This window comes from Bombus bifarius, unplaced genomic scaffold (assembly GCF_011952205.1).
Source record: "Bombus bifarius isolate JDL3187 unplaced genomic scaffold, Bbif_JDL3187 scf7180000008199, whole genome shotgun sequence".
Lineage (NCBI taxonomy): Eukaryota > Metazoa > Arthropoda > Insecta > Hymenoptera > Apidae > Bombus > Bombus bifarius.
Window position 1 is genome coordinate 6082487 of NW_022884505.1, and position 27193 is coordinate 6109679.

General features: G+C 46.4%; 1 protein-coding gene across 1 annotated transcript; it reads right to left on the reverse strand.

Moving 5' to 3' along the window:
• Nucleotides 1–18512: 18512 nt before the first annotated feature.
• On the reverse strand, nucleotides 18513–23221 carry LOC117210235. Its single transcript, XM_033453043.1, has 2 exons — nucleotides 22590–23221; nucleotides 18513–18730 (listed from the first exon to the last, which is right to left on the reverse strand). The coding sequence occupies exons 1-2, from the start codon at nucleotides 22714–22716 to the stop codon at nucleotides 18513–18515; spliced, it is 345 nt and encodes a 114-aa protein (XP_033308934.1). The 5' UTR covers nucleotides 22717–23221.
• Nucleotides 23222–27193: the final 3972 nt, after the last annotated feature.

Consider the following 27193-nt stretch of genomic DNA (forward strand, 5'->3'; position numbering starts at 1 on the left):
GTCGATGCGCCGCAAGAGAATGAAACAAGGGAATTCAACAGTTTCTATTTAGCAGTCCCGACCGGAAGGCAAATGGACAGTTTCAAGGGTGAGAATCGATCGTTCACAGTTCGAAGGGTATTTACGACGAATCCAAACGATCGCGAAGCAAGCCGGAGTAACACGCAAACCTGTGAACATCTCTTGCAGCCGGAACAAAGTTCGGTAATATTCCCGGCTCTACGAACGTGGGATCGATAGGAAAAAAGAGGTTAGTTAAACGCAGACGATCGAGAGAACTTTTTCGAAACCGTGGTCCGTGAAAGGAAGGAAGTCGGGGTGGCGGTCCGTTTGTTCAGTGGCAACAGTGTCGGCTGAAATCGAGTGGCGAGTACGACGATAAGTACTCCAAGTATCGGCAACCTTCGCTTGCTTCGGGCCAAGCGATTCCTTTGCCGGGTGAATCGATCTTCCGAATATGCGTCCAGCGAAAATCGATCTTCGTTTCGCATCAAGGACAGGCAACTGGAACGGAATCAAATTAATTCGAACGCGCAATGAATATTCAACGGAGATCATTTTCTCGCGGGGAAGAAAATTTGGATCGTTTTATCGCTGCTTCTCCGCTTCGATGTGACATAAATAGAAACGCTTACGTTTTATACGTAGCCGTCGTATCGCTTTTGTCTATCGGCTCGCGTTTTCTTTCTTATCATTATTATTATTATCATCATTATTATTTCTCGTGACCTACTCGCAACACCTTGACAAACATACATCCTCTTTGGCTGTGCGCGAAGAGTTCTCTGTTAGTTGGTTCGCTGTAAATACGTGCTTTCCATCCCCAAAGTAAAGAAAGTGTCTTCATCGCCGAACACGCGCTCTACGTGGCAGCACAAACTTTTACCTCGCGTCGCTATCGTACATCGATGACCTTACCAAAGAAACTCGTTGCGCTTCTTGTAACAGCGGCCCTGTATTCCGTTGTTTATTTTTCCCTATAGCTACGACGCTGTCAACGGGAAAAGGTGTTTCTATAAGTAGTTTCCGCTTGGCGCCTTGATATGTGACGAATCACGAACATAGCAGCTGCTTCTGTCATACGCTCGATCCTAACACGCGCTACGTCTTATGAAAGAAATTTTTGTGTACGACTTTTTTTACGTGTCTTCGTCCACCCTTTCTCCCATCTTTTCCTAAAGCAGAATTCCCTAGAATCCTTGTCGAGCTACAGTAAAAAGTTGCTATAAGAGGGCTATATGCGTTGTTCCTGTCGTTAACTCATGGTTCGGTCATCCTGTTATTCCCCATAGTATTTCATTATTCCCGAGGTCGACGTCCCGCCACCTCCGTATCGACCGTTTGCCGAACAATCACGCTAAACGAGTTATATCGATCGCTTTGAACGTACGCTCAAACATGTGCCGACGATTGCGGCCTCTTTGCTCGCGGCCAACCGATTGGATTTTATTTGCACGAATCTCTCGATACGTCTATATTCTCGCCACTTTTTCGCCGTTTCGCGACTGTCCCTAGTCTTGGCCGGGACGTATACCACGTGTATCCCATTTCAGTCAGAGAATTAGTAGCATAAAAAGGATCCTTGTTCGATTTCGTTTCGTATCTAAAGTGTGACAGGAAACGGTTTTCGCCGTATTATCGACAAAGTTCCAACGTTTCTCGTTTATGAATAAATGTTCGGGACGTTTGTCGGTTGGTTGGTTGTTGCAGAAATTGACACGCGATTCGACCCGTCAAATTTATTAATACGCGGCGACGAAAAAAGAAGAAAGAAGTAGCAGGCGAGAAATTTTTCCTCGAGAAGCGATCTTTGGCGTGAATCGTTGTTCGCTGTCCTGGCATTGCCCTGTGCCCGAAGAAGCTCGATGTTCCCATTCCTGAAACAGGAAATTTCAAAATTAATGAACTCGATGTCGATCGGACTAGTTTAAAGGGCTCGGTATGGAAAGTAATTAAATAAGTATCGACATTTCGATATTGGAAACTTTCAATGATAATTCCTCTTTATCGTGGATGTCTGGCGAAACAGAATGAGAAGCCGTTTAAGTCGGCGGAAATCAAATTTTCCAAGTACCATACCGGTCGCGTCGTTGCAACGATACATGGTGTGTATAAGAGTATCGTAACGTTCGCGAAGATGTTTCCTTACCTTCTTCCGAGGATCTGTTCGGAGAATTTCGCGAAAAGAACTCTCGAGAGAAGCAATTGCGCGGGCATTCCAAATCGAAATCGTCGATTGTTTGTTCTCCACTGGTTGCGATAGGTCTCCTTATGTATCCTTTATGCCGGATATCTGCGGATCGCGATAGTAAAAGATTTACCCATTATACTCTGTCCTCCGTACTTCTCCAAATGGTTTGAAACTGCCACTTCTGCTTATCGATCTCTCTCTCTCTCTCTCTCTCTTTTTTAAATTTATATATTCCCTTGGAAATCTTTTAAAACGCGCGCTCCGACTTCATCTGCTTGACGTAACTATCGGGACACAGATGCATCATGGGGATAAAACGAACAATGGAATCAGCAATTTCTTTATATTTCGGCAAATTGGGCGAGGGGGCAAGAGGGAGCGAGGGATCGACAATTCTAATAAAAAAATTGAAACGTCAAACGAGCCAAGCGTGAGATATTCTAATGGTGGCGATCCCGAGAGAAAAACGCGAGCAACGACCGGCTGGCTTGACTCTGGGTATAATTTAGCCAAATCTCTTTCGTTTGCTCGGCGTGGAACGTCGAAATTCGAATTCGAATATATTAAACGTTGTCCACGGCTGGCACGACGAGTTGGCGCGACACTGTCAATTTAGCGCGATGAACGTGGTTCTCGCGTCTAGCAGAAAATTTTCCCTGTTACGTCGCTAGCGCCGCCGCTAGCGCCGCCAACGCCACTTTGAATTCGGTCTGACAAATATTGGAGCTCGAATTACCGTGAATCGCACCGTGAAGCGCCTACCACGACCAGCAAATTTTGATCTCGCACAGAGGGGGAACAAAAAAGCGTCGCGACCTGAATTACTGTCCTCTCGCTGATACGCGCTGCGAAATGAAACGTTACAACCTTTCTCACCTTTTTTACCTTTATTTTCCATTCGCGCTTCCTCTGTTTCCTTTCTCTGTTCGTTCGATACTCCGCGAACGCGATGCACGTTGTTGCCGAATGTTTCGTTGTTTGCACATTTCGCGAAAAGGCCGATCGTTAAGCGCGACGAGTGTCGAATCAACGCAATACCGCGCGTAAGGGTAGGACAGCGTAAGTCTTTGAAACGTTCTCAAAATTTTTACCGTATCGCGAGATTCGCGGACGCGATAATTTTAAATTAACCGACTGACGCGTATATTTGCTTTCCAGTTATCACCGACTGTAGTTATTACTCACGGCTCCCCGCGATTTCCTCATACCGATGACCAAACTCTAATCACTCCCGAAACAGTAAATGGTAAGACGACCTCGATGATTTCGTATCGTCCCTCCTGGTTAGACAATTAACACGTAAAGCGCGAAACGGGCTTGCGAAACTGCATCGTCGATACCGCGCATTCGTACGAAAAAGATTGGTACGAATAAATTATGGAGATTGGTAAATACGATTATACGGAGATGAATTTTATGAAATTGCGCGCTTTCCCATATATTACCTTTCCTCCTCGTTATACGTGATCACAAGCGTGAAGAGAGCCGTAATGGAAATTACACTTATTTGGTCAGAAATCAACACCGCCGGAATATATTTGCGTTTTTATCAGAAGTCTCATATCAAGTTATTACGCGCTATTAACGAGGACGTTGTCTCCGAATCTACAGTCGAGTGTAGTCTATGTCCGAAGCAATCTCGGAATGATTTACGACTTACGCGGCTATGTTTGCGATCGTGGAAACTTATAACTTTGCCGTTAGGAATTTCAAATTAGGAAGAGTAGCCAGTTTATACAGGGGAAAGGGGGAAAAAATGGAAAAGAATTCGCCAGTTATTCGAATTGCAAATCGTCGAGAAGCGAAATTGGTTCGTGTTGGAACGAGACACGGCTCCGGTTCGTTATTCGATAACGATAATAAATTTCGCGTACTAGCTTATGATAATAACACGTGGGCAATGTGTAATCGATAACGCGCGATATCGTCGTCGATAATAGAAGAAAATTCAATTCGTTTCGACCACGAATCGTCGAATAATGTCGAATAATCGGCAACAATTTTCGATATCCTGTTCGCGGCAAGAATATTTCCTCTTTCACGTACGATGCAATTATATTCGCGTACCCATTACGTCCACGTTTTCTTATTATTTTGCGGATTTTTCGCGAATCCGTATACGTGTTCTGCTCGTCATCAGCGGTCTACCTTCCAATTTATCTACTGCGAAGCCAGCGAAATCGTCCGCCAACGTCCGTACACGCACCACAGAATACACGGCATAGGAACTTGCGTCGAGTTCCAGTTTAGGAAGACAGTTTAATCCGCTTAAACAACTTCGACCTCGATTTAACCACCACATGGTCAGCGAAAATTAATAACCTCGTAAATTACTCGCCGTTTTTTCTTTCGATCGATAGCGATAATCGCTTCAAACTCGTCACGCTCGTCCACACACACCCACCCCACTCTCCCCCGCTCCCTCTACCATTTTACTCGGCTCCCCTATAACACTCGCTAATTCCAAACACTCCGAGGCAGGCGATTAACAAGTAGCTTTAGAAGAAAACGCTGTAGATTTTTCGCGGAACGAATTTCTAATAAGATCGCAACTCTAATTAACGTATTGACGGACGCGGGCTCGCGAAACCCTTAGCAAAGTTACTTCAATAGCACGTCTAAGTTTCGAATAGAACAGTGAATTCGAGTCCGTGGCGCGGAATAAACGTATCCTAGCCGGGCGTTTCCGTTTCCGCCGGCACGTTCATCATCAATAACAAGCCCGCGAGGCAAGTGAGCCAACCCCGTTCCTGCATACTAATACCCGTAACCGCGAAGAGGCGTCATCCCCTTGAACCCGCGAGTTTGTCAGCCGTAGAACGTCGCGCCTTGATTTCACAGTTACGAACGAAACGAACCTGATTTTCTTCCCAAACGATGCGACAGCCTGCTGCTAATTTGCCGGGTCACGAGTCATCGACGTGTTGCATCGCGTCGTTTCGCGACGAGGGACGACATCGATTTTTCGTCGGGTCGTTTGCAACGAATTAACGCTACCGTCCTCGACGGATTAATCGGTCGACCGGCGACACGTAGGCAAACCAATGAAATCCAGATAATCGCTTGTAATTTGAAATCCTCGCCAGATCTATAAAACGCAAAACACTGGACATATCGTACCTTTTTCCTTTTCTTCTCTCCTCTATGGGACTCGATGGAAAATTCGTGTTTACCGTCGAGTCCGTTGTACGATTGTCGTTTGAAGAGGCGTCGAATAACAAGCGTCAAGCATCCAGGCGAAACGCTTCCCGCGTTTCATAGAAACCGGTTACGTACGTGCTGCTTCGCTTTTCGAAGACGAGTTTATCCTCTGCGTCCGTCGACGACGCGGGAAATTTCAGTCGCCCGATATCTGTCGTTTATCGCGGAAATTCGAACAAGAGGAGGCTTTCTCCTATGGAGTTCGGCCGAGCGAAACCTTTCCAGGGCTGCGTCAAAGAACAAAAGTTCGATGATAATTATCCAGTGAATTTCCAGAAAAAGCTGAGTTCGTTGGAGCGACGCAGACTCGCTGAACAAAGGGTACGCTGGTGGAAACGCGCGCGACAGTCGGATAAAAAGAGGAAGAAGAGAGGAATTCGTGAAATTTAACAAAGCCTGACCGACCTGGAAATTTGAATGGTAAAGGGGAAAATAGAGGAACGCTTCTTTCGCAAAGAAGTCAGAGTGTGCGTGTTCGTCGACTTTTTGGAATCGAAAGATCAAGCGGTTCGGCACGTGACACTTTGCTACGCCATCGGCCTAACGTCAACTCGCACACGATCTCGTCTAGTCGTGATTTTCCCCTTTCGTTCGGTCGTCTGCTATCTTGCCGTCAAAAGTCCAGGTAAGCTTCTTTGGTATTGGAACGGGAATCCTCGTTGTCGCTTTCGCCGGTGTACTTTCAAAGCAGACGTTCCTATTCGTCGCAGACCTATTCGGTAACGCGTCGACTGTGCAGAGAATGCAAGAAGCAACGCTGGATTACCGGATTTTCGTACGTGGCCGATAACACGTCGACGCTGTTTCTCACGCGAATTGAAAGGGTAATCCATGTAAAAGATTGCACGGTTTATGGTATGGAAAGGCGACAAATACGCGAGTAAACACGCGAAAGATCTCGTTCCAGTTGACTCTGTCGAAGGTAACGCTGCGATGACGTGACAAATAACGATGGAATAGGATTACCGTGTTACACGCTGTTCCACCAGCAAAGAAGGTAAAAGGTGAAATGCTCTTACAGCAAGTTCCGCGTTACGATCGTTTTCGCCGCTTCTTAGTCCTTTTTCGAAACCGTATTCGAAATATGTTCCGTATGTTCCGTATTCGAAATCATATTCAGAACACGTATAAAACGCAGGCGTCAGACACGTATAAAAATTGACATGGTCGAAGAACAGGGAAGTAGAGGACGAAGGAAAAGCACAACCAGCAGACCGATCGATTCATTAGCCAGGACAAGTCGGCGTCCATACGTCCCGTTAATTGACGCATCGGCGGCCAGTCCATTAAACGTTGAAAAACCAGATTCGCTCAATTTTCCCGATCAACGATCCTATTTTCACGCACAAATACGATTTGCTATTCAATTTCAGGTTGGCGCGGCCGATTATTTATTTAGATTATTCATTTGTTTGGCCAAGGCGTCGTGTCCGCGGCAGACCTCCGTTCGAATCGTCGAATAATAGAAGATTTGAATATTCAGCAATCGAAATCCGGTTAGCCGAGCTTCGGTTAATGCACGTCGCGCGACAGTTCGATCGCTTTCAGGAAGTTTCGACGACTATCGGCTTCGGGTCGATGAATCGCAGAATTTCCGCGCTTCCGGTCTCCAGTATTCTCCAGCGATCCTTTGTCAGACGGATCGCGTCGACTGCACAAGATTCTATGACTCGAAAGTGGCATTTTTCCCAACATTCTTCGCATCTTTCCCACGCGACACAATCGCGAGTATTAGCGACATCCAGCGACTTTGCCGACCGGATGGACTAGACTCGAGTCTCGCTAAAGTGTCAATAAGTGTCACTTGGAGATTATAGGATTCAGATGCTTATTGCAATTTTCAAAGAAGAAAATCTATTTTCCATTCGAATCGAGACGTAAAACGACAGAGAGTTTGGCAAAAGAGAGGTCGTTCTTTTAAAACACGTTCCATGTGTGTGTGTGTGTAGGTGTGTATGCGTGTGCGCGGTATAGCCACTAGAGAGTTCATCGTAGAACATCGTTGTCGTAGAAAATCGTATTTGCTGCTTTGTCGCGGTATCGAGCAAATTAAACACGCAACGTTTCCGGATTTCGTGGTATCCAGTTTTACAACGAGCAGACGTCGAGAAGGAAGGACGAACGGCAGCAGTTCGGAAGTTGTGCATTCGCTTAAACTTTATTCAGTAACTTTAAAGCGAGCTTAACGATTTCGCGGTGACCCCGTAATTTCGCGAAATTAAGAGACGACCGCTTTAAACGTTGCGAGGAGAAGGAGAGAAAAAAGCGCCACGACTTCTCCAGAGTTTTATTTATACCGGTGTGTGTATTTGCATAAAACGTGGCAGCCAACCAGTCTTTCTTATTAAACGTTTCAGCCAGTCGCCGGCGTCGAGCAGCGAAACATCGTGCTGTAATCGCCGTTGAAATTCTCGCCGTCGAGAATGAATTAAAATTTCTCCCGCTCGCTCGTTTGCTGAATTATAGAAATTTTCCACCGGTTGAAAAACGAGATGGTGCGGTGATCGCGCGGTGTCGGAACGCGAATAATAAAAATCTCCGTCGAACGGGGGCCATTCGTTGACGCTGCGCGCCGCATTTCCATAACCGAATTCCGACGCATTTTTCTACAGCGCTGCGGCCGTATCATTCGAAAATAATTCGTCTGATTTCCCCGGTGTGCTGGCTCGTCGACTTTCTCCTCGTCACCGTCGCAGATGTAAACCTGGCGGACGTGCTGTTGCAAGCGGATTGTTTTTCGCCAACTGCCGATCGGCCGGACCCACTCGAATCGGCATCGTTGCACCGCGTGTTAGTATTTGAATCGCGCAAAGCGCGCGATTGGCCAAGTCGAACATTTGCAAGAAACACGAGAGATTAATGGCGAGCGAGCGAGCGAGCGAGTGGTGGCAGAGCGAGTGGCAGTTACAGCGTCTGCAGCGGTGTCAGAATCACCGCTCGTTTCGGCCAACCTCGCATAAGCCACCGAATTCGGCTAAGTACCGAGATACCGGGCACACCTAATTGCTGCACACAACCACCTCGCCGGATATTACGGTTTCAGGTCATCTTGCGAGGGCAGCGATTTTTCTGAGTGGCGCGCGCGCGATAAGAACGGCGCTAATGTTTAATGGCATTGGGAAAAAGGAATTACTCGGTTATGAAAAAGTTCGGATTGCTGATAAGGAAGAACTAGTACGCGAGCGAACGTTACGCGTCAAGCATAATCGAAATATTTTACAGCTTGCGTTCCTTCGTTGGCAAAAAACATGCAGGAGAAACGGAATGCGCGAGCGGCTAAAACGATGAAAAATTATCGTAGAAACGCGAAGCTCGTTAATTATTTGCCGATAAAAAGATTCATCAAAATTCATAGCCCAACGGAACTTGGAAATGGAATTTCACCAAAGTCCGTGGAAACTCTTTGCTGGTAGAAGCGGCGTGTCTTGGCTTGTCGCGGCGTGTCGCGGCGTAATATTCTCCGTAGTACCGCGGATCCATTTAATTTTATGTCCATGACTCTGCAAAGTGACTCTCGGCGAGCATCTTGCTAGTTATTCGTGCTTCTTGAAAAATTTCCCACCACACGGGACTACGTGAAACTAGCGGTGAAACAACGTTGATAAACGAACCGTATTCTCTGGACGAAGAGCACTCGGCCGGAAGCGACGTTGTTCAACGCAGATTTAGTCCCCTGCAAATAACACGGCATTCCGACGCATAAATTTCTTTCATTCGCACGTTCGTTGCGTTACTTGGCCTGATCTCCCCCCCCCCCGTTCCCCCCCCGTAACAGTAACGAACGTACCGATTAGATTTCCAAGTGATCGGAAGCTATCGCAAAAATCAAATTACGCTATACGTTTCAACTATTTCAAATGTTGCAATAAGGGTAAGCAGACGCGGAATTCAAGCAAAATGTTTGCTGTAAACACTGCCAACGCACGCGCTGCGCGAATCTTCTTTGTTTAAAATGTTTGGATCGAAATTTTGTTATTCGTCGATAAGGCGCGGCACCAAAAGAACATCAAAATTTTATAAACGCGATAAAGCTGGTATTGCGTTACATCGATGTACCATCGCCGTCCATCGAAAAACTATGCTGCATGCAAAATACGAAAATCCAATTAGGGAAGTAAGCCGAAAAACGATTCTCGAATACACAGCAGAATTTAATCCAACGGATGCGTTGCCGCGCGCGCATCATAACGCACCAATGGAATCGATCGAGGCATTAAGCCACGGAAATCCGAGCAGCCAGCGGATAGAAAAATGTACGAAACGACCGGACCTTCGTCATTTCGTCGCAATTTAACCGAACGCCGTTCGAATTAGTCGCGATATTGTCTCGTCGTTCATCGATCATCGATCGAACTTTCTCTAATCGACGGGTGTCCGGTTCGCCAACCCATTTTCCTTCGAATCGCAAACGAAATAGCGCATCGCGGAACCGGCCGATCAATCGTCTATCAACCGTTTCAAGTTCGGAAAGCGTTCTCTCCACCTATCAGCCGGAAAGAAGAACCGCAAGCTCGTTTGAACGACATTCTTCGACGTTTCAAGATCACTTTGAAGATTCCTCGAGTCGTCGGTTCGTTCGAGCTCGTCCAAGAAATCCGCGGCTCGTTAGAAGATCGTCAGATCGTTTAAGGTCGAGTAAAAGACACGACTTAACGACTTGGCCGATCCGATTGGAAATTTTTACAAGAATCGTAAATTGAGCGAACGTCGGCTTCTATACAGTTTGCTCAACTTGACAGTCACTCTGCTCTATACAGTCACTCTGATCGTGTATGGCTGCGCAAGTTTTATCAGAGTTGGACGACAGACGACGATGTACTTGGCCGACTCAATAGGCATTCGGTCATCGACAAGTTAGTGACTTTTAGATCACGTGACTTGACACAGTAAATAGCAAGTAATTCAACTGCCTCGCCCCGTGTTTATCAGACGGCATGCGTGCGTACGCGAAACAGAAGCGCAGACTAATTCTTTCCTGTAGCTGGACGTTAATAAACGGATAATTCACAAGCGGTACCACGAATGTCGTTACACGTGTCTCTGTCTCGATCATCCGGAATATCGACATCTACATCGACCGACCAACAACGAGAATATCGATAGCGAAATGAGAACGAGCGACGCGACCATATCGTCGGCGAATGTCCAAATAGTTGGCCATGAAACTTTTGGACTGGAAATTTTCCATCGACTTACGGATCCTGATCGATCGTTCGTATTCGCAGGTATGACACGTCCGCAAACGTCGTTTTGCTGATAAACGGCTCGGTTCAGTCGCGTTTAAATATCGTTCACACGCCCCTGGAAATTCCACCAGGCAATTCGATCGAGGACTAGGATTCGAAACCGCAAGTTACATATTCATCGGACCAGTTTCCTTGACATCTTTCTCGTCTTTGCCGGGTTTTTCATTCGTTTCGCCGCGCTTTTGACCCAACGAGATATAGCCTAGGTGTATACATACTATATTACAGTATCGTATAGCAACTCGAGAGACGAGAAATAAAACAGTGTTTGCAATGAAACGTTTCGATTCGGCCGATATTACCAGAATCACATGTTCCAGGTGGAAACCTAAGTACCCGTGGCTCGCATTTTTCTTCAGAAGGTCGTGAATAACGTCGCGTTTTTGCAAATGTCGTGAAAGCGAAAGCAGCATCGGGTATTCGAATATTCCTGGAAATTCGGAGACGAGACTTGGTCAATCGTTCCTTGGTCAATGGTTCCATTTATGATAAATCGGATAATCGAACATCCGACACCGTATTTCCGTCATCGTCTACCAGCTGACGGATATTTTTATCGGATTAACATATTAACGAGAGATAGAGCGGAGGACGCAAGAGAGTGATCGGAGCTGAAACTCCTTCGTAGTGTCTTACGGTGACGTAATCGGCTTATTTTTCAACGACTCGTGACTCAACGCGATCGAGCTGATTTATTGCCCGATGGTCGTCGTGTTTTCCTATCTTTGCCGTTGTTGCGCATCCGCCAGGAAACAAGTTCGCTAACACACCGCGCTTCACGTGTTACCCATTCCAGAATACGCTGCTGTAAACTCGAGATCGAGAAGAATGCCGATTTTAGCGAATTACAGTCTCGTGAAATCGAATTTAAACGGATATCGAGCTAACGAGGGGAGTCAACTTTTTAACAGCCACTCGATGGTATCGCAATTACTTGCGATTTATCGACGAACCCGGTGGTCGAATAAAAAAGAAGGTGGGGGGGGGGGGTTCGAACATCGTTCGAACATCGAATCGATTTCCCCTAAGTATCCCGTTTTTCATCGCAAACACAAGTCTTATAAACTTGAAATTATATAAACAGGCTGACGTGACGCGCGATTCAATGAAATCGACCTCTGACATCTGCCTTTGACAAACCGATTTATACCGGTACGTATTTTCGCATTCTCGACGCAATCAACAATTTCTTCTTCTACTGAATTTAAAAAGGTCTAGTTTCGCGAAAGCTGGAAATGCTTTACAACCGGCCGATTGAAGTGGCGCTAAATGTACTGGACGTTTGCGGGATCTCCATATAGCTATTTATTATTTATGAGGCGCGGCGACGGAGTAAGGGGAAAAGGGCAGGGAGCAAAGAACGAGGTGGGAAATTGCACTGTCCGACGAAGACGACGACGGAGACGACGACGACGACGACGACGACGACGACGACGACGACGATGGCGACGCGGCCGCGGATCAACGGGAGAAAAAAGAAGATCCCCTTTTCGTGGACGCTTATCTCTTTTCAGAGAGGTTGTCGCGCGTGCGAGATTTATCCAGCGTGAAAGGGAGATACTTCACGAAGGCAGCTTTTTTTACCCTGCTCTAAAACCATCAGTCCGAGCTTAACCTAAACTTCCTTCTCCACGTTTTCCACGGCAAAAACTTGGACCCAAGAGTCGCGTTATTTCGTGATACGCTTGTCGGGCACCGTTACGTCTATCCCAATATAAAGATATCAAGCAGCTTTCGAGTTCGCTATTCCGTAATTCGATAACTTTCGGTTTCATCGAAATGATGCAAGTATCGAACGATCTCATAACCGTTGCGAGTATTCGAGGTAAAAGTAGTTGAACACGCGTAGACGCGACAATCCCTAGGACTCTAGGCGCGCTTGAAGCGTGCGAAGACATCGTGACGGAAAGTTGTGTAGGCCGTGGCACGAGCGAATCCGTCATCTTTTAAAAGTTGTTGACGTCGTCAAACGCGAAGGGTTAAAGGTACCGTCATAGGGATCGTTATCGAAAGTAATTCGACGGATATCCTCGTCGCAGCGTGAAAAAGAAAGCGTCCCCTTTCATCCCCGAACTACTCAAGAGGTACGCGAAGGGTTTAGATAACGGCGCGACCGAGAGTTACTCCAAACTTTCTCGCTTCTTTCTTGGAGGCCGGCCATGGCGCTTTCTCTCTCGTCCCCTTTACTTCACCCTCGTCGGAACTCCTTTCCAGGCGCAGCCACCAACTTTTCAGCGACAGTTTGACAAAATGCAGATTTCCTTCGTTTCCCTGACAACGATCGGTTTTTCTGCTTACCCCTCGTTCTTCCGTTCCTCTTCCGTCGTCTCGCCGCTTGCTTCCGTCTCGATGTAGCGTTCGCGCGTGATCTGCATGCTTAAGCCTCTTCTTATTTTCGCCTGTATCGCGTTACACGGTACGGGCCAAAAAACATCCTCTTTCCCTCCCCCCTTTTTGACGACGGGAATACGATTCCCCCCCCCCCCTCCTCCTCCTCCCCCGTGTTTCCGTTACACCTTGTCGACGGATGTACGTCTAACGCGAGTATGCGTGTGCGATCTCACGATCGCAGCATCTCAGCATCTCAGCAACAGACGCTTTTATCCGACCCGGAAACTCGACGTACCGAGCTCACCGTGGATTTAACTTGTACGCCAACCTGAAGCCTGTCCGCCTTATCGCTGACTCGTACCACTTCAGCCGGCAGTTGTTTTCTTTCTTCATCCGTCCGTACTTCCATGGATTTACGGCAAATTTGTTTTTCGCTGCGACACGCGAGCGGGACCCGGAGACGCGCGTCACAACGAACGCGCGTCTAATGATAAATTATTTATACAACGTAAGATAGTCGATCGAATAGAAGAACATTTGAAAATTCTGATGCCCGCGAACCAATAGCAACCCTACTTTCCACAATTAAACCCTCCACCAATGTCAATTTCGACTTCCCTTACACTTTAAACTTTAAAGCGTCTAAGTGTTTAAGACTTTGAATGGCGTGATCGTGGACGATCGTTGAGCGAATGCAACGAACGGCCACTCGTAGCTGCTCGACATTGGTATTACTACCGTCCTCGAGGACCGAACGAATACGCGCGTTCATTGTATCCGGCGAATGCGTCGCTATAGCTGTTTGCGAGCACTCGCGGCGGACACGAAGCAGTGTGGAACAGGCCAGACTATTTTAATCCCAGTGCGCGCATTAGTACGAAATTACGCGTCGCTGCTAAATGACGCGTTCCGCGCACGATCCTGCCACTAACCGCCCCGCGAAAGGCGCGTTCAAATCCACTTTCGTAACATCGCAACCGTCTAAATATTAATCCTACACAAGCACTCGAGATAATAACACGACCGCTGCCCCGCCCGTGCATCGTTTCTGCTCGTTCGAACAATATTTCGATTCCTCGGTTGTCGAGAACGTCGATTAAACGTATATTTGCAATTGGAACGTTTAAAGAATCGCTTGTAAAGAAGGAACAATGGACATGGAGGATTCCTCCTCGCCCGGTATCTTTCAATATTCATGCAAAAAGAATTACCGTGCGGTAAGTCTCTTCGGCACGGTTATCTAAATCCTCCACTTCTCGAGCAATTCGAACCGAAGGTAAACGGCTGTTCCTCGTTGTCGAAGGAAGGAGGGAAGCATTGTTCGTGTTACCTCCGATAAGAGTCCCTGCGACCATATCTACGCCTCTCGTTCCCCACGACGACGCGATTATCCGGCATGTCTGGAGAAAGTTATTCTTCGGTATCAGCCCGATATTACGTGGATGAATATTCTTCTGCTCTAAACCCGCCTTGCGAATAGTCCCCTATCTCTTTCACTTCGTACCCTTTCTCTGGTTTATGGGCTGTGGGATTTTTGAAAACGAAACCAGATAGGCAGAAAACAAATATTCCTTGTTCCTGCGTATCGTACCGTACTGCGATCTTCGACCAGTACAGTGGACGATGCAAAGTAGAGATGATTTTCTTGATAAATTCCCAAGAGACCAGCATTCGGACACATTCTTGCTTCCTCTTGACAAATTCGATTTTTTCTTTAACCAGCGTGTTTGTCGCTTGCCCGTTTATTTTATAGAAAAAGTGAACGTATTCAGTGGACGTACCGTGATGGAGGGGAAGAATCGTTTGCTCGACTGCTTTGTCGGAAATACCGAAACGAGCACGGTAGTACCGCTATTGGATGGATCCCTTCCAAGTGATTTTAAAGTTCTTTTCCGTCGAAAAATTGGAAACATCTTCGACCGGTAGCAGACCCTCGAAGTTCGATCCTGTCTCAAAATTGGACGCGGATGCCTCGACGTACGGCGTATAACCGCCTCTCCCTTCTTGCTGGCCTCTACGCGAATCCTTCTAACAATTTAAAACGTATTCCCGTCGCGAGTTACGCGAACTTGTTCGCGAAACGAATTTAAAGTTTCTCCGGGCGCGACACGCAGGTTCACAAATCTGATACTACCGGAAGATATCAAATTATAGATACGCTGATACGTACGTTTTTCCTTTTCTTCCTCTTTCTTTCTTCTTTTTCTTCCCTTTTTTTCTTCTTCTTTCTTTTTTTTTTTTTTTACGAAGCTGAATCGAAGCTGAAGACCAGAATGTTTTTACAATTTTTAGACGTTGTCCCGTGTCGACGATTTTCACGCAATCAAAGTTTTAAATGCAGAGGCGCCAAATGAAACAAAAAAGTCGTCACGTTGCGAGTGTCACTGCACTCAACGTGCCTCGCTTTCAACGCCGATAAACTGATTTCTGATAAAGATAAAGTCCACACCTTTACCGGTCGCGTTTTCTCGGCTCTCCTTTTTTCTCGTTCTTTATTTCAAATAAGCGACCGTTTCTTTCTTCCTTTCTTTTTCCGGACTGCCAGCGTTCATGATACGTCCAGACGCGAAGCATCTCGATTCGTCGAACGAGCATCGACGAAGATCGGTCGTCGTTCGCCCCGAAAGCATCCAGAAAATTGCTCACGACCGAAACGATCCATTTCGCGATCATCTTTATCGGTGACAATATCTTTGATGGTTGGTCGCTGTTGGAACGGGAAAAGCCGATGTTTAACGAAAATGTGAGATGCTCGGCCCCTAAATATTTTGGGGGAAACGCGTACGGTACGGTCGTTTACGTTAAAGATGAAAAACGTTTTCTCGATGGCCGTTGGCAGTCTAAAGTGTACGAATCGCGATCCATCGTAGCTAAATCGTCTTGAAACGCAATATCTCGCTCGTTGTTCGCAAGACGTACGGCCTTGCGGATCGAAGCGACACGTATTGGCCGCGCGTTACGTCTTCAGCAGGCACACCTGCGCTCGTAGCGCGTCCTCGACGCGCTGAAGTACATAACTCTCAATTTGCACGTCGCCGGAAGCGCGTTCCACCGCTCGATATTACTTCCCTTCCATCGACACACCGGGCCAGAGCAGCGGCTTTAAATGGAAATGCTGCGTGTACCGGGCCAGGATACCTTCCATGCTCCTTTCTCCGCGATATGCGCAGTTTCTCGCAGCCTGATGCATCGTAGAGATCTGTTTGATCAAATTTTCGAGATCCTCGGTTTCCTGTCGATATCGTACTCAAGATTAAGGATGCGAGTGGAGGTGCAGGGGCGTTCTTTCTCGCCACAGGCGATCGAAATTTAAATCCCTCCCTTCCGTGTATTTTACACTGTCCCCGGGTAGCAAAATCGTTACAAACCCGAGATACAATAGACCACCGAAAAGAGAGCCGGACGCTCCGTTCCCGACTGCCGACTGCGAGGCGCACCGAGGGAATCTCGAGGAATGACGGCTTTTAATGCTCGCAAAGTTCTAGGCTTCGGAAATTTAAGACGTTCGGTTAACAATGATTTTCGGCGGCGCGCACCGTGCCGGCACGTCGAAACTCTTCGGGACTGAAGTTCCAGAAGCCAGCAAAGCCGCCTTTGTCCCAGTCTTTGTTCCGATCGGAAGCCCCTTCTCCAACAAATGCGAGAACTTTGAGAAATATCTGCGGCAACGACCTGGAAAATTCAATCGTTTCGATCGCGTCAGTTTTCTACAGCGAATATACATATATTTACTACGAGTTAACTTCGCCACCCTTGCCCGATGAACTCGCACCACTGCGACGCCAGGCATTGTCATCGTCACGCGCGTGTCTTTTCGACGACGTACGTTTCCGAAGAGCATTTTCCAGCATTTCGTTCGCGGTCTCGGGTGAATTTCAGAAACGACGTGACCTGCTTTTCGTCGCCCACGATTAGATTCGACCGACAGTGTTTGTCGCGATTACGATTATCCTCGAAGAGCAACTTTGGATAGTTCGACGTTTCTTATTAGCAAGAGATATTTCATACGTTTCAACATCAACGTGGTTTTGTCTCGTCTCGTCTCGTCTCGTCTCGTCTCGTCTCGTCTCGTCTCGTCTCGTCTCGTCTCGTTTCGTCTCGTCTCGGATCCTCTGAACAGGAGAGAATCCTATTATGCCTATTGCCTTCGATTTAATTCCTACCGTGTTCAAATCATCTTAGACGAGCGAATATTCACTCGTAAAAACGACAATTTCGTTTCAACTTAAACGATTTTCGGTGGAACCGGATACGATTAATAGTGCGCAGCTAGTCGCGATTAAGATCGAGCGAACCAGTCAAGCTTAAATTTAACTATCGATCGCAGATAACTACGTCCGTTCCTCGTTGATTCCTCGTTTCTTCGCTCGCGTGTCCTTCCTTCGTTGTTTCGGTTTCCGTGAAGGGATACCTTCGATGTCTGCACCAATAGCTTCGGACGAAAAGCGAAAATACGAAACTACCAACTGGAAAAGAAATTTGCAAATCGCATTTTGATTTGCCGCGGAAAGTTTGAGATTCGAGATTGTTTTGCAAATAGAGTACGTAGCGATCATTTTTCTTTGAATTTTAATATCAATTAGAGTGCCACGGTGTTTCAAAATTATCAAGGCGTTGTGCTCCATTTGAAAATACCGCGCTTTCCGGCCACAGTTTTATAGATTCAGAATATAAGAGATATATTGGCCAATGGTTTGCAAATCGTACCACGTTGTCCTTTATTTCCATAATCCCGTGCAACGAGCAAGGAGAAAATTCGATAAAGTTAAAGAAGATAATTTCCATACGGCGAGAGAACGGCGTAATTCGTAGGAAGGACGTTCTCGCCTTTCCAGTGGCACGTGACGGTATCCTCGGGTTTTCTCCTTCCGTCATCGACACCGTTCAAAGATGGAACGGGATAAACCGCCGCGTGTCACCGCATCGAAATTACGACAACGCGATGATCTCTACTCTATCCTTTTAGAGCAAACACGATGGATATAAGGGATGAAAAACAGGACGGTGCCTGAAAATCAAACATCACGTCGGCAAAGACGAAACGACTGCAACGATCGTTGTTACGAAACCGGAAGGAAAATATCGAGGTGATAACGAGCGGCTTACGCCATTTCCTCGAGCTGTTGTTATTCGTAAGCACATTGTGTTTATTCGACCAGTCGCGGAGAGACGCGATCGCAAGGAAGCGCGCCAACGGGAGTCGTAAATTCCCGTTACGATTAATCGAATACGAAAAAACGAATAATCGACGCCACGAACAGATCGATCGCCTTATTTTTGTTAGGATAATACGGCTGGTTGAGTTGGTATAACACTACGGTTAACAGGTTACGATATATACGTATTTCCACACAGACATACGCATTTCCGTAAAGAAAAGCGTTACGCTGTTGCGTAAAGTATATATAAAGTAAAGTGATGATTGACGGGTGAGAACCCGCTGAAGAGACATTGACTGTTCTCAGATTGGGGAATCTCAGATTGGAGTGTAGAGGTGCTGACTGATCTATAGGCGGAGATCGAGTCCAGATATGACGACTGATCTATCTATAGGCGGAGGTCGAGTCTAGAGATGTGGTGACTGTTCTGTAGTCGATGAACCAGTCCGAGATGTTGACTGTACTAATGTCGCAGATCCAGTCCAGAGGTGTTGACTGATCAGTAGTGGTAGATCCAGTAAAGTCTGGCGACGATGCTGTTGCAAAGGAAAGCTCTTGTTCGGTGGTGATCGCCCCACCATTGGTCGCTTGCAAGTGGAATCCTGGGAAACATGGGAAAACCCACGTTTCCCCTATTTCTACCTGATGGAGCAATAACCATAAGCGACCTCCTGAGTCGAGGTTGTTTTATATCACCGGACGTAACACATCGTATTATAAACATTCCAAATTCTGGCAAAAACTGTGTCGATTACGAGTTCCTATAGCGTGGTAGGGACATAATTTCACAAATTTCCGTTGGGTCTATGAAAACGAGAATTCCGAGTGGAAGTAATATGATAACTCGTGCCAAAGCTTGCTTCGATGTTCTCTCGTACTACCTGTACAGTCACGTGTACAGTCTCGCGTACAGTCTCGCGTATTGCGTAACACATAAAATTAGTTTAACGTTATACGGAACAAACACGTATCGGGCGTTAAAACTTGGTAGTATTTTTACTGTTGGCCGCATCCGTGAAGAGACTCGGGAAACGCGGTTCGTTTTTCAGAGAGATCGGATGCCGCACGAACTGCGATTTATCTCGCTTGAAACTTCCTTTTAACTTTAATTGGCAGCTCGGCGTGGTCAGCTTTTTTCGACAGTGCGATTATCTTTATCGGCGGAGACGATAATTATTGCAGCGTTCCGACGGCTTAATTAACGCGACGAGAGGGCCGTCGCTAATTTTATTCGCCCTTAATGAATTTTTCGAGTGGACGCGGCAAGCCGAGTAGTGATTAATCTCATTAAACGAGTCGCCTTGCACTTTGCCCACCGATCGCCAGGCAATCGTTATCGTCGTATCGTCTCGTCTTAATTAACAACCCTGTATCGCGTTCGAGATTTCGGTGATTATGTCATCGTGCAAACGCCGCTTCTGCTCCTTTAAAGCGGACGTGCTCGTCTGTCTGTACGCTGTCATCGGCTGCCCCATCGGGATTAATATTTTTCCACTATCGATCACGGAGCCAGAAAACGGAGAAAAATTGCTGGAAAATATAATCCGCGGGAGTCCAACTTACGGATCGTTGATATAACCATAAGTAAATCGATTTTCAATCCGCGTTCACTATTTTTTCTACAGTTCTAATTTTTATCGGCTCCGATAACGTCATTAACAACCAACGAAAATTCCACCTTTCTTCCTCTCTATTTTCAAAGACTGTTTTAACATTCGCACTCTTTTACAATACGCGATACCTCTGAAACTGCGGTTCTGAAAATCGAAATCCTTTGTATATTCAACGCAATTCTCAGCCCGCTTCCAACAAAAACTCCAACCGTTTTACATATTTTGCAACTGCACATTCATACTCGATGCATACTCGGCAACGGTAGCATTCAGGATGGCCACGACTCGTTTCCCGTCACCGAGTCTCCGTTCGATAATTGCCGCAGGTGTTGGGACAACATGGTTTTGTTGGATCAAGCCTTAGCCAGCACACCGCCAGCCAAACAGGCCAATAAAGATTTTCCAATCGAGGCGTCTCGATATCTCGCGGCATCTGATTTCCCAGCGTCCCCTCGCCCTCCAGGCGTTTTCCTGTCCCACGAGCGACGTCTAGCCGTGCTGATGCGAACAGAGACGGAGACGAACGAGTACAATTTCTTTCTGGCGGCCTCCGTCGACGCGTAATTCCGACGCTGCGACACGAGAGCGAAGCTTGCCGCCCGGCCGGCAATATCGACCGAAAACCGAGTAAATACACTCCCCTAGCAGCCAGCAGCACGGTGCATTGCACCCCTGCGGGACAAGTATTTCAGCCGCGCGCCACTAGACCGAGAAACAAACACGATCGCGTCTACGCCCTTCCGCAAGTGCAGCTTGTCGCGGACGCTCATGTCGGACGCGATGGATCGTGAGACCGCAAATATCCCTTTGTCGAGCTTTATGGTCGCGCTATAATTCTACCAACCCGTTCTGTCCTCCGTCTGAGAATTTCCACCAACACTGCGTCGTCCATTTCAATCGTGTGTTCGACTGTCCCGACGAGAGGACCACGAGGAATCGATCCGGGCTTAAATCCGTTCGGTCAGCTATCGAGAAAGACGTTGTTTCGATGTTTGGACAAGCAAGGCGAAATTTAAAAAGCGAAGACAGCGAAGATGAAGCGCAGTCGCGAAATTACGCCCGATGAAAGGGTCACGCAGGTTATACCGAGTGCAATATTTGCACGCCAGGCGTTCGCGAATCTTGTCCAGCTGCCGCAAAACCTTACGGCCAATCGGCCTTACGTCCGAGCTTCTTCTCTCCAACCTGCGTTTCTGCTTAGGAGATTGCTTCGGATTCGCCGAACCCGACTCCGCTCCGTCCAACGGCAAATAGTTTCGGATAGTAGGAAATAAACCGAAGCGAAATGCAACGTTATCCGAGCCGGATCAGATTATCGGGTAAACCGAATTACCGGATTAAAAACGGATGAAACGAAAGTTTTCAACAGGAATGGCCAATCGAGCGTAAAAATTCCAAGCCGTCCAACGTTGCCGAAATTCCATTCGTCGACGATGAAATCACGAAATCTTCAGCGTTCCGGCAAATATCGTTCCAACCTAATTATACGATCACACGTTTGCCGCATCTTCGAGATTCGTTAATAAGAGATTCGTTAATAAAATAAAGAGATACGCGTTAGAAACTCAAAACGGCGCCGTTCGACGATTCGCTACGCACTTATAAGCTGTGCGTAGAATTGGATTTTCATTATTGCGATTAAGTAGCGCGAACTGTCGAGCACGGGTAATGAGATTTACGTTACCGGCGCTCAAAGCGGCAATTCAGACGCGGGCCGGATAAAAACGCTACGATTTCTTTAATTGGATTCGCATCGCACGTTATTTGCGATTGACGCATTGTAATATGTAGTCTATGAGTTACTCGTTTAATACTGGAAGCTAGGATTCGGTGGCGAGAGTAATGAAAATTTTAATTAAAAGCCTTCGCGTGCAAGTGCGAATTAATGGTGATATGGCCAGATGAAAAGATGAAAACGTTTTTAAGAAACTTTTACCACCGTAACCGTTTACACTCGCGTCCATATCGCGGTCCGCTTCGTCGTTAATCAAAATGTAATTGCTTTTATCCACCGTCCATGCGTCGACGTCAACTTACCAGATACAATTTCGTAGATAGACCGATAACCATTTCTTTGTAACGTAATTCCTTTTTCCCTTTTCTTGCCTCTTTGTATTTTTTCTTCCTTTTTTTTTTTCTTTTCTTTTGGCATATTTCATTGCCAAACTCCTTGCGAGCCAGAGATCTCGAGTGAACTCGAGCGTTCAAATTAATCGATAGGATATATTTATGATACGACGACGATCGAAATTAAATGATAAAAAACAGGAAACACTGTGGTTGGTTGGAACGCAACGTCTGATGTTACGTTCAATGTTGGCGGGATCATTTTGCAAGCAGGTTAACAACGTATGGATGCAAACTAGGCTTTGCTTGGCTACTTTGTTTTATGCTCGGTAAACACGCGTGGACGATATGAAAATTTCCGTGGGGCTTTTACGGGAGTGCGCGTGCGGTAGTTTTGTTTACGACGGAATCGAAATTTTAGTGTGTTGTTCTGGAAATATTAAGTCGCCGAGGGCTTCCGAATTGTTACGATCGCGCGCGTTGTTTCCAAGTACGAATGTTTGGACGAGTAAAATCCATTTCATTTCCAGCGAAAATACCGGTTTTTCTTAAAAGACGATATCTACGTGCAATACTTTTATTTTCAACGAAGATAAAGCAATTACGATCTGCGATACGAAATGCTACTGTATTTATTTAGAAATAAATATGTCATCTGTATTTATTTAAATAAACACGAGTTCTCTCTATGAAACGTCCATGCAGAGTTTTCGTAGACTGCAGGCTGCAGCACTGGTGGAAACGCGTACTCGATCTTCGGTGCAACGCGTGTCAGCCTCGCCCTTTTGTAGTGAAGTCACATCCGTCGTTAAAGGTCTGGGTCCCTCCTCTTCTAAACAGAATACGCGTTCGAAAGTGTGTGTACAATAGCGGTCTACGAGTACGTGACTCCCAGAAAATCGATTCATCACGTCACACTCGTTCCAATCAATTTCCAAATACCCTGCGATTTCAAATGGATACACCACCACTTTGATGAGAGTTGCATTAAAACGACCGTCATTTTCATCGAAATAATAATTAAATATTAGTCATCGGCTCGCAGTGTTTACAAAATACAAAATGTTCTTAGCTCGACCAAGTTTCGTCTTGCTGCAAACCCCTTTTCCTTGAAATGTTTGCCAATAAAAGACCAGAAGGCTGAGAGGAAGGAGGGAGGAAGACGCGCCTCGGTTATGGACTTTGACGTCGAGGGAACACCAACGAGGGGATATTGCCGCGTCGCAGCAACTACGTCAAACTCGTTCCTGTACCAGACACTTTGACATCGTAATGATATAAGCGAACCAGTCTTCGTTTCTGTAAGCTGACATGTAAAACTGGTAACGCGAGACCGACGTTTCTCGTCAAGTTCTATCCATGCAGGAACAAAAGAAGGCTTTGGCCAGAATGTTGCGAGAATCTGTTTTTTTTGTTTTCCTTGGAGTTGGAGTTTTTTCTTAAAAGGAGTCGAAGACTCCTTTTATTCTGCGCCGCCTAACAAATTGCTGGCAATATTATCTTTTATATATTGTTTCAGTTCCACCGATAGCAGCTCGTCGATCGTTTCCTCTGATCTTTCTTGAAACAGTGACAGAGGTGTGCGCAGAACGTTCCGTAGCCAAGGGGGATGTATCGTAGGTGCTCGACGATCGGACAACCGTGTTGTCCTTTATAAATAGACGAAATTACTCCACGAAGAAACTCGTACGTTAGAAGCAGCGAATGAATAATTCGCAACGACCCTCCAAATACTCGGTCTTTTGTTCTCTTACGTTCTCTTACGTCTGGAGCTTGGTTTACGGCGAGACTCTACTCAGCAAACTTTCAAACAACAGCCTGATGAGAACGTGTTGCTTCGCGAGGAGGGCGCGCGATTCAGCTTAAAGCGAAACTTGAATTCTTTCTTCGGTTCTTCTTTCCAGCTAAACGCTCGCAACGAGGCTGCATTTATTTCGGTAGCGTCTCGGTCTTTCGTCAAGGGAAAATACAGCGGACGTAAGAAACAGCGACAAAGCGTGAACTTTCGAGTACTCCGAAACCTGTCGTTCTCTCTTATATGTACAATTTCAAGCAACTTTTATTCTCCTTTCTCTCTCTCTCTCTCTCTCTCTCTTTCTCTCTCTCGACGTCGCGTCGATCGGATCAATCCGAAAACGTTTTTGTTCGCGTATCATCGAAACGGTACGATTCGGTCGAGTATGGTCTGGGCCAGTCTCTGGTAATCTCCAAATGGTTCTCTATGGAATTCCACCTGTGTTCCTTTTTTTCTCTTTCGCCGCCCAACGAAGCTTTGGCTTTAAAAATCACGCGGTAGAGAGCTAGTCGGCCATCCGGTTCTGTATCGAGACTGCGGAGAATCGAGAAATTGCGCCGACGAAAAACCATCGATTTATCTGTCGGCCATCTTCGTCAGTTCCCCGGCTCTACTGTTATTCCCTGTCGGCCTGTTCTTTTTCTATTCCGTACGTTTCGATGTAGTTTTTGTCCGGGGTTAGACGCGTCACGCATTTGCCACATCGCGTCGCATCACATCGCATCGCATCGCATCGCGTCGCATCGCATCGCATCGCATCGCATCGCATCGCATCGCATCGCATCGCATCGCATCGCATCGCATCGCATCGCATCGCATCGCATCGCGCCGCGCTGACGCATTGCTCTTGACGCGCCATAATTTCGTTTACTTTCAATCTTGCCCGTAAAAGAAAAAATAAAGACGTTAAGGACGAAATAACGAGCACGAATAATGCCAGTTCTCGGGAAACGACCCTAGACTCGAATGAGAGACTTTTAGCGAGTAGAGAAGGTCTGCGTCGTAATCTCAGCGATTCCTGAGGAACGTTACAATGGAATCGAGCTTCTAACAGTATAATGAGTTGCTACGAGATGGAAGAATAGACGGTTCGTCGATATTTAATATTGCGATCGACGGCTTCCTCTTCTATACGCGTCTTCCCAATCGCAAACGGCGGATCGAGAATCTGTCCTTCGTTTGTGATTTGTGTACTTCGGCAATTCTTCTTAATAGCATCCTCAAAGCGATGTTGAATAATACATAACGCAGTCCAATCGTCGCCATCGAAGCTTTTCGCTATTTCATTCCCAGGCTCTCGACTTCTTATCCAAACACTCGTTAAACTTCCAAACTTTCATGCATAAAGATTTAACGAACGCGCTCTCTAACCAACTCCTGTCGTGACCTTTGACGCGCTACACTTTCCATCGGGCGCTCGGCTATTTACTATAGTTCGAGAAATCACGGACAAAAGTCGTACGCGTCATTGTGACGTGCCAGAAGATATGGTATTCGTTGCCTGATGTTTCGCATAGTTTTCAGTTTTCGCGGAGAATGGCAGTGCCGAACGCCACTGAAGAACACCAGGTACCGAATCAGCAGCTTGATAAATATCAGATAAATCTAAGCGGCACGTACATGAAGAGCGGCAGAAATCATCGGCTGGTGCTAAACGAGTTTCTGATGACGCTTTTCGAGGTGCTCTACTAGTGATCGCGGGTTGGAAATTGACGTGTTAGGGGATCTGGTTGGACGAGGATGCCGTACGGCGCAACGTATCGGCAGCTTGACTGGTCCCCTTTCCGATACGCAACCACGGCAATCTATCAGACCGGTGTAAACATTCGCTCGCGATAGCAGCGATCCTAGCCGCATTCCCATCGGAAATAAGATCTTTTTCAACGCGGTCGAACATCTCATTGCAGAACCCGAGCAACCTCTGAGCAACCGATGCATCACTCGAATGGAAAAATGCCGTCCAAATCGAGGAAACCCATCTACCGTCGAAATTGATAAACCATCCGTGTTTAAGCAACCAAGAAGATTACGACACGCAACCGAATAGCATAATTCTCCGACTCGTAAGAACGTTGGCTCGTGACCAACCACGATCCAAAATAACAGCTTAAGTTGTCAAGTTAAAAGTCAAGAGCAAGTTGGGTAACAAATAGGAATCACCCAGTTACGACGAGCTTTCGTTTTGCCCGTGTTTTTTGATGCCGCGTTCGAGAATACGAGAATTCGGTATAATCAAACTTTGTGGGACCTTGTAACGTCCAGCGCTATGTTTGTAACGATGACGCAACACTCGTTTGCTTTGCTTCTTAATTAGCTACGGGATATTTGGAAGAGTTCCAATTGAAATTCCTGTGACATGGTTCCTTTTATTCCTCCTGCTTTGGGGGGCCATCTAACAAGAGGCTGTCCGAGGATCGATATTGCTCGGACAAACTTATATCTTCATCCGTTTATTGCGTATACGCCTCTGTGCATGTGTGTATGTATGTGTGTGTTTGAAGAAGAACACTTGCAAATAACGTTGTTAGTTCAATGATATTGCGGGAAACGCATTAGTCAACAGATTCCAGATCCTCGTTGGATGTGTCGTTACGCTGCGAATTATAGTCGAGACTAGGTTACATCAGGTTCTTAACCTTAAAAACATCAGGTTCTTCCTTGAAAATCTTCCTTCGCACGCTCGAGTTCGAACGTTTCAAAATTTCGATTACTTCGCGGTGATTCCTGTGCAAAGTATGCGGATGTTTCTGCAATGACAGTTGCTTTCTCTAAATATATCGAACGACCTGCTTCGATGTGATACTCTGCCAGGATTGGTTAACTGAAACGTTTCAAGCAAATTTTTGTCTGCTGTTCCTTCGTTCCTTGACTGACTATTCTCCCGGTTTTTCCTATGTACAATGTATACCTCCCGCAGGAGCAAGGAATCTTGCAAGTTCCTGGAATGGTCCGATCCAAGTGGTTTGAAAACGGTTCTGATATTATGTTCGTTGAGGATTCTTTCTATTTGTTCTGCGACTCCTTGAATGTAGGTACGACAGTACGGCAATGCAAGTCGGGTCTTGTTCTTGTCATGGGTGTTTCTGATGGGTACGGTTAATTTATCTGCCAGTGTATCCGTTCTGCGGTAAGGCATTCCTCGTCGTATTCAGTTCTTTTTATGAATACGTTTTGTCCGAAATTTTGATAGTTCTGTATGTTAGCGAGTGGATGACAGATTGTTTCTGGCATGCGTGATGGTATCTGTTGGTGCTGGTCGGTTTTCTGTAGACTTCGTGTCCTAGTATGTTGTTGGGTTCCTTGCAAACGGGCACATCGAGGAAAGGTAGCTTTCCGTTTTGTTCGACTTCCACAGTGAATTTGATATTTGCATGTTGTGCGTTTAGTTAGTTATTTAGTTGGTTTAAGAATAGGTATAGTTCGTCACGTGCATGTGACCAGATAACGAAACTATCATCTGCATATCTGTACTATATTGTTGGCCCCTTGCGGGTCTCTCTGAGGGTCTGTGTTTCAAAATGTTCCATCGAGATATCGGCGATGATGGGTGATACAGGCGAGCCTATAGCGGTTCCTGATGTTTGCTCGTA